The sequence below is a fragment of the Pelodiscus sinensis genome, chromosome 11, assembly GCF_049634645.1.
Source record: "Pelodiscus sinensis isolate JC-2024 chromosome 11, ASM4963464v1, whole genome shotgun sequence".
NCBI lineage: Eukaryota > Metazoa > Chordata > Testudines > Trionychidae > Pelodiscus > Pelodiscus sinensis.
Window position 1 is genome coordinate 12,946,786 of NC_134721.1, and position 14,140 is coordinate 12,960,925.

At 37.6% G+C, this 14,140-nt stretch overlaps 1 protein-coding gene across 12 annotated transcripts in view; it reads left to right on the top strand.

The window, feature by feature from the left end:
• Positions 1 to 14,140, top strand: part of CHL1 (cell adhesion molecule L1 like) — a 217,993-nt gene that overhangs the window by 192,626 nt on the left and 11,227 nt on the right. For 9 of the 12 annotated variants that reach the window (XM_075938657.1, XM_025184362.2, XM_075938665.1 and 6 more), the window contains 4 exons: positions 4,685 to 4,800; positions 5,221 to 5,425; positions 5,760 to 5,882; positions 7,347 to 7,541. In XM_075938657.1, coding sequence (XP_075794772.1) covers positions 4,685 to 4,800; positions 5,221 to 5,425; positions 5,760 to 5,882; positions 7,347 to 7,541 — 639 coding nt within the window. The remainder of the gene's footprint in view (positions 1 to 4,684; positions 4,801 to 5,220; positions 5,426 to 5,759; positions 5,883 to 7,346; positions 7,542 to 14,140) is intronic. The other 3 variants (XM_075938660.1, XM_075938663.1, XM_075938666.1) reach the window with 1 other exon arrangement.

Genomic DNA, 14,140 nt, shown 5'->3' on the forward strand with positions numbered 1-14,140 from the left:
AGCAAGATCCCCCCGGGAACCTGGAGTGAACAGGGACTCAAGCAGTCCCCGCTCATGCTGTTTCCCATTGCACCTCTGCCTCCCTTGCTACCAGCTCCCTCCCATGGAGATGGTGTTTTTAAGCTGTCTCACCCCAATACTGGCTCCTGCTCCCCCCCCCCCCTCTTGCTGCCTCTGATACAGAGCCAGCATGGGTGGGTGGAAACAACTAGTCAACTCTACTACCCAATAAACCAATTCTTATTGGGTAGTTAACTGGTCGCTTATATCCCTAGATAGGTGCACATATTCAGTTAGTAGGTATTTTACAATTGCATTTTACAATGAAAACAGAAAACATATATCATACAGCCATTGCATGCCGAAAAAGAATGCAGAATGTTGCAAAAAAAGAAGTGATGCGTGCCCCTTCCATGCACCCAACAAATGCAGGGTATCCAAAAGGGGCAAAAAAGAGGATGGGTCTGGTTTCTTGATGCCCATTTACATGATGAACCAGCCACACAAGGGAACACAGGTGTCACTATCATGAAGGCTCTCCTCTGAATACTGAAGAATGTATCAGCACTAGATCTGTTGCGTTTACCAAGTAATATCAGAGCCTTGCATGGGCAGAAAGCATCTTAGTATATTTTAACATTACATATTTTAAGCATAGTTTTGTCCATGATACTGACACAGCTATCCATTGTGTATTGTGCTAGGAATAGCGTACTTTCTCATGAAATGACCTTCACAATCATCTCTTTCAAACTGGATCCATTTGTGCCGCTCTTAATATGTATGCTTCACAGCCACCCCAAATTTCACTCAGTATTATTGCTTTTGATAGAAACTCCACTTACTAGACACACATTCTAATTCTGTAAGTGCTAGTTTGATCTTTCAAATAACTGCGGATCTCATGGTGTTCCTGTCATAATTGGAGGCCACTTCTCAAAGTGAGGCATCACTTTCCGGTGTCCAAACTGCATCGTTCTTTCTTCTTAAATGACTGCCTTGATATAAGCATTGTGTGCTCGTATCATAAATCTCTGTTCATAGATTTTAAGCCCTCAAGGAACTTGTTTGCCCCAGTTTCTTACATAATCATGTTTGCTATTCCTTTTGTAATATGAGCATCAGTCTGTGATACTAGCAATCTACCTGTACCTGCCAATTTCTCACACCATAGTGCTTGTTAGTAATCATGTTCCTCCAGTGAGCATTTAATGCAAAAGTGACAGCACTAATGCTGCATCACAGCTGATGGAGTTAATACAAACATGCTTCTGGCTACTATATGATTGGGAAATCCCTTCCAATTCCTCTTAACACTATGTGATTTTTTTTCTCTCCCATGTTGTTTAAAAAGACACGGGAGGATTGTATAATCCCCAGATGCAATGATGACAAACCAAGATTTTCTGCAGTGGGCAACCCAGTTAAGCAACATCAGCAAATCTTTTTAGGATTTAGGGATTTAAATCAATGAGGGTTTTATGTCCCTCTGGGGTCTCGTATTTTAAATTTTTATATATATATATGTATTTTGTTTAAAACATTTTGTAAGTCGCCTCAAATATTTTAAATAGTGAGGCGGGCTAAAAACATTCAAATAAATAAATAAATACCAGTGTAACCAGCTAGCATGGGGAGCCAAGATTCCCTGATACAAATGACAAATGTCCAATGCATTAGTCATTAGCAGCAGGGCTGAGGACAGCTCACAAGCCAGGGTCAGAAGTGTCTACAAATTGTACATCTTTCAGATTTTGCAGATTAACCTTATTATGTAAAGTCAGGCAGTTTGCATCCCCTGTCTGAAACATTCATCTATTTTGCTATTAGGAAAACAACTTGGACAGCTTGAATGGCCTACAAAAAAAGCCTTTAAGAGATTAGCTAACTGACGTAACTGTTTATTGTATTACTTATTAAAATGGACAGACAACCAAAATCTGTCTTTAATACATCATGCTGTGCATTAGCCATTGCTGAAAGGCACTGTTTTACAGATGTTACTCCAGGGCCATTCCTCCAGCCTCTCTATTGTGGCTCCTTCTTGACATGAGCTCAGTCTATGTCTATTCCCAGTAGGTGCTATAAAAAACATCATGATATTATCATAAAAATCAAACAATAGCTTAACAAAGAAACTGTTCTGGATGTGATAGAAAGAAACTAACCCTCAGGTTTTGTTTTGAAATTCCATTGAATGACCTGTTAGAATTAGCTAAATTATTGGTTGGAAAGTAGCTGCTTTCAATGGGCAATGATTGTTGTATTTCATTTTGTGGTGCTTAAAGAACTACACCGGATCTTTTTCAGGAGGATAAGGCAAAATGCCACATTTATTGGGTTTATATACACACATTATACATTATATATATATATATATATATATATATATATATATATATATATATATATATATATATATATATATATATATATACACACACACATTATATATGTATCATATGCATATGATATACCACACTCATTCACATGCAAACACACTCGGTTTTGTTGTTGTTATCAACTTGTTGCTCCCCTTAACTTCACTGGCCAGGTGAGTTAGATGCGGGGAACAGGAGCTGGGCTTCTGCTAATCCGGATAATGCTTCAGTGTTGACAAGACGAGTCCTGGGGTCCCCTGCAAGACATCTTACATTTATAGTAGCTTCCCTCTTATGCAGATCTATTAGTCATCTTTAGCTGCGATGTTAGTCATTTATGGTGCCTTCTTCTGGGTGTTGTCTTCAATGCTACAACATTCATCTTCAAAGAGGGTTTTTTAATTTTCTTCCAAAGAAGGTGCTTGCTTCTGACTCCCAAGGTACTTGCTTCTGACTTAGTAAGTCTGATCTTTCTCACTTGACAGGCCTTATTGTCCACTTGACAGGTCTTAGTATCCTTGGATCTGATCCTATTCCCCTCTCCAACAGTTGCAGTTGTTTGGAGGTGCTTGCCTTCCATGCCTCATTCATTCAATGGGGCAATCAAGTAAAAGGGGAAAGTTCTATTCTACTTGTAATACAAAGGCATTTTTTTACCTTAATTATTCCTAAGGACTATAACATTATAAAAAGTTTCTACATTATAAAAAGACTTAATATAACATTTCTACAATATGAAAAGACTTAATACAAATTATGAAAGGACTTAATACAAAGTTTCTACAATATGAAGCATTATAAGGAGACTACATTATCAGGCTAATACAAAGTTTCTATAAGCCATTATGAAAAGACATAATACAAAGTTAAAAGACTTACAAAGTTCCTATATTATAAAATGATTTTGATAAATCTTTGTATTAGATTTATAGATGTATCTACAATTTCTCTGATAGTTTGCTAATTTAAGGCCTGAGCCAGCAAACCCTTACTACTGAGAGTCTCATAGCAGTAAGAGCTCTTGTTCCCTGATTGTGAGTGTGAGGCGAGGGACAAGGTTTTTCACGGTCTCCATATTAATACAGGACAACAAATCATCCCATAGATAGTGAAAGTTAAGTAAAAAAGTAAAATTTCACTGTTTGTGTTCAATTCCACTTGCAATTTGCTTTTTATGGACCTGATCCGCTGCATCCAGGGAACACGTTTTCTCTTCTACTTTTCAGAAGAGAAAACGTGCTCTTTCAGGGAACCCTGCATACCTCGTTCTAGTCTAGACGGGGCCAAATGGTAGAAAAGCCTCTTCCGGAAAAGCAAATGGAAAAAGCTACGCAAATTGTGGAGCGTAATCTGTGTAGCTTTTTCCGAAAAAAGGCCATAGTGTAGAGCTCGCCTTAAAAGCATGAGCCTCTATAACCTGAACCAGGCGGAGTAGCTTGGGGGAATTGTGATCTCTTCGTCACTTGCAGTGGGGCCAGCATCCAGATGCAGGGTCAAGGTGTGTGGTGGCCCCAGGTGTTCACCCCCAGACAGGCTGGGCCCTCTGGCAGAAGGGGCAGGGCCGAGGACAGTCAGCCATTAGCACTGTCTAGATTGTGACACACTCCGCCCCCAAGCTCTCAGAACCATGCAGAGCAGTGCTCTGGTGGCAATTCAAAGGGGCCTGAGGTTCCAGCCACTGCCATAGGAACACCCGTGGTGGCTGGGAGCTCCGGGCCCCTTTGAATCGCCAGGCCCCTGGGCAACTGCTGCCTTTGTCTCCCCTGTCAGCTGGCCTGCTCAATTGCCTACCTTTGCTATGGCATGTGGGATGCATATAACTACACATCTCAGTGAAAGGAAGACTACATCCACATTCACTGCACTGTGTAGCTACACAGGACAACAAAAGACTCTCCCTCCCTCCTGTTAATGTGAAAGGACTCAGGGAGCTGCCATAGACTCGTTCCACTGCCAGAGACTGTCCAGCTATGGCAGAGAAAGATTCCGGCACTCCCTGAAGCTAGAGCAGCCTTCTTCTGTGGTAGGGAAAGGCTCCAGCAGGACAACAGGGATGCTACTGTACTAAAAATAGCACTGTAGGCATCAGAGGTGCTTCTTTGGCATGTAGAGACCCATATAAGGGATATTTCCTAATGATTAGATGCGCAGGACCCTCTACTCACCTGACCAGTGCCTCACTATCTATGCTGCTGTTTGTACCCATGCTAGCTGGGCATGCAGTATCTATACATTTAGAGCTACTCTTTGAAAATAACTCCCAAGGAGTATGCTCAGTATATATAACACCTACATATTTACAGTTCCAGATGCTGCTCCTTCAAGTGTAATGGTGGAAGTGATGAATAGCACACTAGTTAAAGCGATCTGGTCCAGCATTCCAAGAGACCGAGTTCGTGGACACTTAAAAGGACATAAGGTTATCATAATTTATTCTTCAAATTATCAGATGCCTTTTCATGCTGTGTTAGATAAATCCTGTGTCTCAGCTTAAAACAGTTGTTGTGAAGTCGAGGGATATCATAGCAGTGTTCATCTCTTCAGAACTTAATCAGTTAAGGTGTGTTTACACTGCACCCTTATCTCAAAACAAGCTTATTTCAAGTTAATTTCGCAATAGCTTATTTTGCAACAATTTCAAAATAAGCTGGTATTCCAAAACATCTCTTAACCCTCATGGAATGAAGTTTACAGGAACATCGGAATAGTACACCCATTATTTTGAAAGATATGTAGCTATTTGTCAAGACGCAGAATAGCAATTACAGGATACCGGAAGTATCCTGAAATAGAGCCACTGTATCAATATATTCTTACAGAATTGCCCTTCTCCATACAGGTCATTTGGTGGAAAACAAGGAGTTTGATGGATGGAAAACAACATCACCCAGACAAACACTTCCTAACATTTACAGGAGACAGAAATTATGGAATGATTCCTGGTCTAGAGCCATTTAGTGAATTTCACTTAGCTGTTTTGGCTTTCAATGCAAAAGGAGCTGGACCTGAAAGCTCTCCAACCATATTCCAAACTCCAGAAGGAGGTAAGAAAAAACTAAATAATGGGATGGAGGAAGTTAAACAAACATTCATCGATATATTATGTATATTATTATGCTAGCATAAAAAAAAGAGTTTCATGCAATTATCCAATAGAAAAGTCCAAATCAACTCAGTAAATGGGAGTTAACGAGAACTTTCAAGAGATAGTCAGCAAGCATCTTGCTGGATCAGGTCTAAGCATTTATCATATGTTGACGAAGAATGGAGAACCGTGCATATTGGATGAAGTGTCATACTAACTGGAGTGTATGGAGTCTGAGCAGCTAAGATAATACCTACATTCATTGAAACTAAGTCAGTTCCTATGTTTTCCAGTCCCTGAACAGCCACGCTTTCTAAGAATACTATCATTTGATAAGGATTCTGTCACTCTGTCATGGGGACTTCCAAGAAAACCAAATGGCTTTCTTACTGGCTACATTTTGCAATACCAGATAAGTAAGTACATGTTCTGCTTTGATGTAGAGTTTTAGCAAATAGGTCATATTTATATCAAACAGTATTTTAAATACAATGTTATTTAAAACATATAGTAACTGCAAAGTAATCCTTTTCAACTGTAAGTCACAATTTGTTCAGCACAGAAAAAATATTCTAAAATTACAGATGTTAGTTTAGCCTGCTGGGGGCAGGCCAATTCCATTTTCCAAGGGAAGAGGTTTTCAGCATTTTCTTTTTCTGTCTAGATAAGCTCATCGTGCAATCATGGTACATTGAGAGACTCTTACAAATTAATGAAATCATGTAATAAATGTTTTCAAATCACAAACGGTTAACCCAATAGTTAAACAGTACTGAGAAAATACATAGCTGTTTTTAGAAATGCACCTGATTTTTCAAAGAAGAAATAATTTGTGATAATAATGCATGACTCATGTGCATTGGCTTAGAATCTTTAAACATGCATACTTGCTACAGCTGGGCAAATAATGCAAAATTTTTGTGACCATTTATCCATTTTATTTATTGATTTCATTTCAGCAAATGCTCTGCCCATTTGTAAAAACCCTGTATTTTAGAGTCAGAAAATTACTGCTGAGTCATACAATTGGGTGGGTCCAATGGAGTGTAACTAGGATATCAAGGAAATAAAAATAAAGCATGTCTTGTGGGGGGCAAAAGAAGCGAAGGAGATAGAAGAGATATGGTCCAGGAGCCACCAAGCTGAGGGAGGAAAGTTTGTGTTGCATTATCAATTTTAATTTACCAGTACAGTCAAACACTGGGGGTAAGTTTGTAGGGTAATTTATCATACTCTGTTGGAATGGAATGGATGTTCAACACGTGTTGCCAAAGGACATGCTTGTTGTGAACTTGTCACTCAGTATTTATCCTTCATAAGGAAACTGCACTCTTATTTTTGTAATGCAGTACTTTGGTAAGGGTAATGGTTGGATGCTTTCCAGTTTTGGAGAGGGCCAAGTAAGGGTGTTCAAATGGCCATTACGTATACACCAGTCAGCTGCTAGACTTCCTGCAAGCACCCCAGAAACTTGCATCATGGCTTCAGGCCTGTCAAAGTTTAAGAACCCAGACTGATATTTGGGAGCAAAAGGAAAATTCTTGAGCATTCTAAATTAATGAGCATTTATGAGGGTTCTAGACCACCATTTTGTATAGCCCTAACAGTCAGGCCTTTCTCTTTTTTCAGTAAAGAGACCTCTAGAATCACAGAATCTTTTCCATTACATAATATCCAATCATACAATTGATTGATTTAGACATGGTAAATCCCATTTGAAGACTCACAAATACATCAGCATAGTAAGATATACAATTATTTAAAATATCATCCTTCCTACTTACTATAAACCACATTTTTCTATCAGCTGTTTTGATACACTCACATTTTGGTAACATTTAGCTTCCATGCCTGAATGAACTCTATTGTTTCTCTTTCAGTAAATGAAACCAATGAGATTGGACCACTAAATGATGTCAATATTACAAACCCTTCAACTTTCAGCTGGAGGTTTTCTAATCTGAGCTCCAGCACTAAGTATAAATTCTACGTGAAGGCCTGTACTATAAAAGGCTGTGGGAAACCAATCACAGAAGAAGGATTAACAATAACTGAAGGGAGTAAGTTAACAGGAGGTATAATTTAATGACGAGAGGTTGTAATAATGGTAAATCTATTGAGACTGTTCCAGTTTTGACATGTTCCTCTCTGATTAGAAGGAATTGTTTGCTTTTAAAATCTGCTTTGCCTTAGCACAGTCAGTGAAATTTTAAATGTTGGAACCTGGATCCTTCAAAAATGGTTTAGTTATTTTGTGTCACTGTGCAGCAACATCAACCAAACAATTAACTCATCTGATATTATTAAAACTAGCAATTTGCCTTTAGTAACCATGAACGGGATGCTGGAGAACACAAAAGCCTGTCTTTGATAATATTATAAGACCATATTCTGCTGTGGAATGGCCATTTTGGATTCTGAGAGGTATTAATGGAAGCCATATGTTGTCATTTGAGGGCAGAATTTGGTAACCCACAAATCAAGATTAGCATAAGGCTAGCAATAGTGTGTTTGCTCATGCATAGCATTATTATTCCATAAACTTACACAGTGAAATACATTTATAGGCTACTTGCTATCCTACAGCTTTAACGTCCAGTGATTTGCAAGAAAATTAAAAGAACAAGCCAGTCTGTCTCATTTAGCTGAAATAAAATATACTGTGCTCAGCAACTCTGAAAGTTCTACAGTACCAATGAACAAGTTCCTAGCTATTAATCAACAATAATTGCTGGTGACATACCACAGAAAAAGATTAAACGAATGTGATCAGCAGAAATGGCCTGACCTCATAATTTTTAACACTTATAACATATGGTAGCCATGTAACTTCATATCCTAGCTGGCTTTCATCCTGCATAGTCTCTTCAGGTGCTGAAGCCAAAGCACAGTTCCTGGCAAAAAAAAAAAAAAAAAAAAAAAAGATTCTTAATCCAGTTCATGTACCACTCCTGATTTCAGGATCTAATCATTAAGGAGCATTTAAAGTCTCATCTGTGAAACAGACACACCCATCTCATTTTGTCATCTTCCACATTATTTAATTCTTATTATCCTTAATGAATGTTTGTGCATAAAGACCTGGTTGTTCATGTGATGCATTTCAGTATCTTTCCAAATCCATGAATAGATCTAAAGACAAATTTCCCAATTTTCACCCTATACAAATTGTCAAAGATTGCCTACCCTATGATGAACTCAGTTGTGCGCGCACACACACACACATGCACACACAAATAAATACACACCCTCTCATGTTCTCCTTGGACTTCAGAAAGTTTCCAGTCAGACCTGCAGTTTGTGCAATATTATTTCCAGGAATCAACCTACCCAGACCAGACTAATGCATCCAAATCTTGATCCAGGACTCCATGTCTAATTAAATCCACACATAACATATGCTCTTGCTCAGGAAATTATTTAGGAAAGTCTTAGGATACCAATAGATAACAAGGTGTGAAATATTCTGTTATTCCACCTTTGGTAGTTCATGTTGTTTCCCATCATCAAAGCCACTTGAATGTAACGATCTCCTTCCAGATTCAATACCTGATAGAAAAACTATCACAGACCAGTTTTGATTTCACTTAAACAAGCCTTTAGGCTGGGCTATTCTGCCACATTCTTTCCCTTAGGTAACTGTATATTATACTGGTCATAAGGTTGAATTAATGCCTTTTCACTGACGTAAATCAGTCCCACCATACATTGCATATGTCCTCCAAATCTACTGTACAGTGTATCCTTTTCAGAGCCATGGAAAATCTGGCACTATATTAATAAGGGGCCTCTATTTCCAGTATCCTTTCTGTTCTCCCTGTTTCGTATACTATTAAGGGAAGTGTGAGATGTTTACTGATATATGATATTAATGGCTAAATTAAAAAAGATAATTTTAGATATCAGAGTTTTGTCCATGATAACATAATTTAAAAATGTATTTTATATTCTATCTAAGCCTAGTAAAATACAGTGCTTCTTCATTTGGCATTTATTCTTTGCCGAGATCAGGAGTCCTACATTTGGTCATTTAGGATGTTGTTAATTTGCAGAACTATGTGTAACTCTAGGTTTTAAAAGAATCTTGGTAATGCTATCAGTAATATGTGGCTAAGAAACATGATAAACAAATAGGAATTTTCCCCTTGTTTGCTTTCTTTTCTTTCAAAGGATTTTGTTTCAACTGCAATGGCAGCAAGAGATTCTATTGAAAGTAAGAGTGGCATATTGCACAACAAATAGAACAGCATAATCTCAATAAACTCTAAGGGCTTGTCTACACTACAGAGAAAATCGACCCTCCAGAAGTCGATCTGCTAGCATTCAGTTTAGTGGGTCTAGAGTAGGCCCCTAAATCGAACATTGGGTGCAACCCCCCACTGGTGTCCTGTACTCCTCATTCTGTGAGGAGTAAGGGATGCTGATGGGAGCATATGCTCCCATAGGCTCCCGCAGTGTAGACACTGTGGCAGCTCAATTTAAATTAAGCTGAATCCAGCTACACATTTTTTATTTTGCCCACTGTGCTCACAATGCAAAGAGGCTGATAAAATTTGTAGCTGTATCATTTAAATAAGTTATATAGTCTGTCAAAAAAGGGAGCATAGTCAAGGCATATCAGTTACAGTTGCCCAGATTTAAAGTGGAACATTTAAAATGTGATTCTACTATGGAATGAGACTCTATAAAATTACATTGAATACCAAACAACCAGAGCCTACAATGTGCTCCATTTTCAAAAGAAAAAAATCTACCTTTGTATGTCTTTTAGGGCTTCTAAAGCTCCCATTAGTCTAGTACTCAACTGTTACATACTGTGTTGTATGTTTTGGAAAATGCACTGTCCCAGAGAAATATAGCTGTCTAGGAGGCTTGTGGGTATGGATTTAGTCATGTTTGGCACATGGCATATTTGATCTGACATTATAATATATATTAAAGGTATATTATTATGCTTGCTTGTTTTCTATTATACCTGAAAAACATTGAATTGATGCATTTTAATCTTAGGGGAGTAGCCTGTCATCACATGAAATAAGATACTACTCAGTTCTCCTTTGCCATAGGATATTTTGAGGGATAAAAACCACAGCATTCTTAGCCAAACAGAATAACATCCTAATGCAATCATTTCTTGAGTGGTGACCAATTTGGTTAACAGCTCCCACACCCCAACATTTATTCAGCTCCTCAAGGAGCTTTCTCCACATCAACAAAACCTGCCCTCGCAAGCCACACTGCTGATCTGCACATATTCTGGGAGCTACTCTGCAAGCCCCGGTGTACATACCTGCTTTTCCTTAACCAGGGCACTGCTATTCTAAACATTATCTAGTGAATTCTTGCTACAATTAAATCAGCTACAAATGGTAGTAAGGTAAAATAAGCAACCCTCTTTTCTGTGCAATATTCAAAAGACCAACAACCCAAGAGTCAAGACAGATAGTTTGAGTGTCAAGCTAAGCAGGATGACCTAATAATTTTCATCTAATGAATTCTAGGGACATGACACTAACTGTAAACTATCAGTTAAAAAATAAAAGATCCCTACCAATCAGCATGAACTACCTCCTAGAATACAAAAGCCCAGAAGGTAGAGTGTAATTATGATGCATATTTATAAGTTTTTAATAGCCATTCTGTGGAGGAAACCTGATGAAAGGATATTTCCATTTATTCCAAGCAGATGTATTCAGACAGGTGTTGTTATAAATTAAAATATTACCTACAATTATAATTCAGGTGCAAGATTGCCAATCTTTTTGTTTTTAATAAGTAAGCTTCATAACAGATGTGCTAACTTTTGGAGAACCAACACTATAGTAAGTCTTTGGGGGAGGTTTATCTTGTTTTCCCATTATTCTATAGGCTTCAATAAAAAAAGAAAGTATGTTCCATTGTTCTCATAAATCTCTAAATCCAATAGGAATATTGTAAAATTGCAGTTCAGTGTTTAATGTTCATGTGAATCCCATGATATGGATGATAAATAGTAGAGGAGAGATGACAAATGCTGGCGATAAATTTTTATTACTAAAGTTTATTTTACTGTATTGTAGCTTAAAACCTAACCTAACTGCTTTCAGTTTTCTGAAGCCAATTTCTGTAGTTTACTGACCTTGCAGTATATTGAGTAAACATTTCCTTCCTTGTATGTCTTTGCCCTGCTCCCCACCCCAGGGAATTTTATATTATTTTGTTCTATTTCCTCTACCAATCTTCCCTCAGGCTATGTCCACACTACAAGGTTATTTCAAAATAAGTTATTTCGAAATAATAACTCCCCAAATAACGATTTCAAAATAGCATCTCCACAGTACAGGGAAGCCTTGAAATTAGTCCGAGGCAGGCTCCCTTAATGTGGATGTGCTATCTTGACTTACAGCACCAGGAAGCACTGGGAAGTAATTACTTTGAACGACTCTGGGGAGTAGTTATTTTGAAAGAACAGCAGCTGAGCATCCACACTACCACTATTTTGAAGTAGCAATTTCAAAATAGATGTTGTTCCTCATAGAACGAGAGGTTATTATTTTGAAATAATCTTGAAATAATGGGCTTGCTGTGTGGAGGCTCGCCCTGTTATTTCAAAATAACAGGAGTTACTTCGAAATAACTCTGTAGTGTAGACATGCCCTTGGTTACACCTTATTTCTTTTCCATAGGCCATGTATAGCATTTAGTTTTATAATGCAGACCAGATTTACATGGAAAGAAATCACCCACACCCCCACAGTCCCCATTGGACTCCTATGTTACATATTAGGATACAGAAAATCCTTTATACAACGTTGTGATGCCAAATATGAAAAGTCCTGCAGAACTCATGATGTACAATTTTGTTCCCAATCTGGCCAGCCTTATAAGCTATACACCTAGTCCCTGATCCCACAAAGCATTTTAACTTTAAATATGAGAGTCATGGCATTAAATAAATGGTTTCAGTGGGATAACTCGTACGTTTAAAGTTAAGGACAAGTTTAAGTGCTTTGCTGCCTCAGGTTCTCAGTGAGTAGAGATACAAGATCAGACCTATGATGCATACCTACTGGTGTTTATGATTACCTTGTCTGCCGATGTCTTTTAAATGTTTTATGGTGTTTATTTACCAACAGAGTTACAGTTTTCCTAGCAGAGCTTTATTTCTTGTTACTTTATGGTTAGCTTTTCTTTGAATCACAGTGTTCTGATTTTACAAAAGACATCCTGATTTTACAAAATGTAATGAAAATGTACCTGCAATGTCTTGTTTAATTTGCAGTTTGATTAACAAGTATAGCTTACCTTCATGTAGCTCATTTTGTAAAACCTACCACTAGATAATGTGATGCTAATATGCTGTGCTTTTCTATCAGCATTATTCCAATTGAACATGTTCTGTCTGATTCCCAGTGGCCTACTAATTTAACCGCTTACTGTGATGTATGTATATTTGTCTTGGAAAACTTATCCTCAACAGATTCTTTAACCATGTCTATTCTATTCTTAAATCTCTTTTTTCTTTTCCTTCAGTTATCAACCAAGGGCTAATCGCTCAGAGCTTTTTGTTTGCTTGCTTACCGGTTTCAGCAGTATTCCACATTGCTTTACTGTCCATATTATAAGCACAAATTGGTCAAGCAGTTTTTGAGTTATGCTGTATGTATACATAACCATAAAAACATCCCTTTGTTTAGCTGGCTTTAGAATGTTGATCAGTTAAATTAAGGAAACAAACAGAAGTAAAAAGGCAAATATTTTAATATTTTTCACCAAAGTTTGGTGTCTAACACTAGACCTGGAAACTGTTCTACCAAGGCCTGATTTGAAAGTCCATTGACATCAATGACAGCCTTTAGAATTAATGGACTTTGGATTAGGCTGATACCATATATGACTTATACTATACTGAGCCCATGATGGGGGCAAATCCTGCTCTCTTCAGTGTAGTGAATAATAGTTGCTTCATTTTGCAATTAGCATGAATTTCTTGTAAAGTACACTTAATAAACCACAGTCCTGGATCCAAGAAAAAACATTCTGTTCAAGTCAGTGAGAGTTTTGAAAGCAAAAGGAGTGCAAGACAGATTTTGTTGGAACCGTTCCCCCCCCCCCAAAAAAAAAGATTGAAAATACTTTCTATATAAATTAAATATCAGTTAGAATACGTAAAGATTGTATATAGAAATACAATTTTAAAAACCCTTCATGTTTACCTAAAGAAGCGCTTACTTATAGTTTTAGTACAATTGTCAAATAAATGGGGACATGGAGATTTATTGTAGTAAGGAAAATTTGAGTATAAATTGCAATGTGATTTTTCCTGTGAGAGAGAGCATTATGTGCTTCAGGATAGCAGGGGCCTCAGTGTTGCCAACTCTCCTGGATTGTCCTGGAGTCTCCAACAACTAAAGATTATATCATGTTATGAAACCTCCAAGAGTGTGTCCAGCCAAAATTGGTAACCGTAGCCTTAGTCTTATCTCCTTTATTCCAATTTAATGAGATGGATCAAGCAACAGTTCATTTAAATAAACCAAAATCATATTCAGGTGTGTTTTTTAAATTAAGCATTCATTAGTTAAAGCAGGTCTATAATCCTATATGTCTCATTCGAACAATTTATTTTCATTCTTAAATTTAAAAAAACCATACATCTCAGAATTATTTCAGTTTGATGCTGATTTTATCTTGC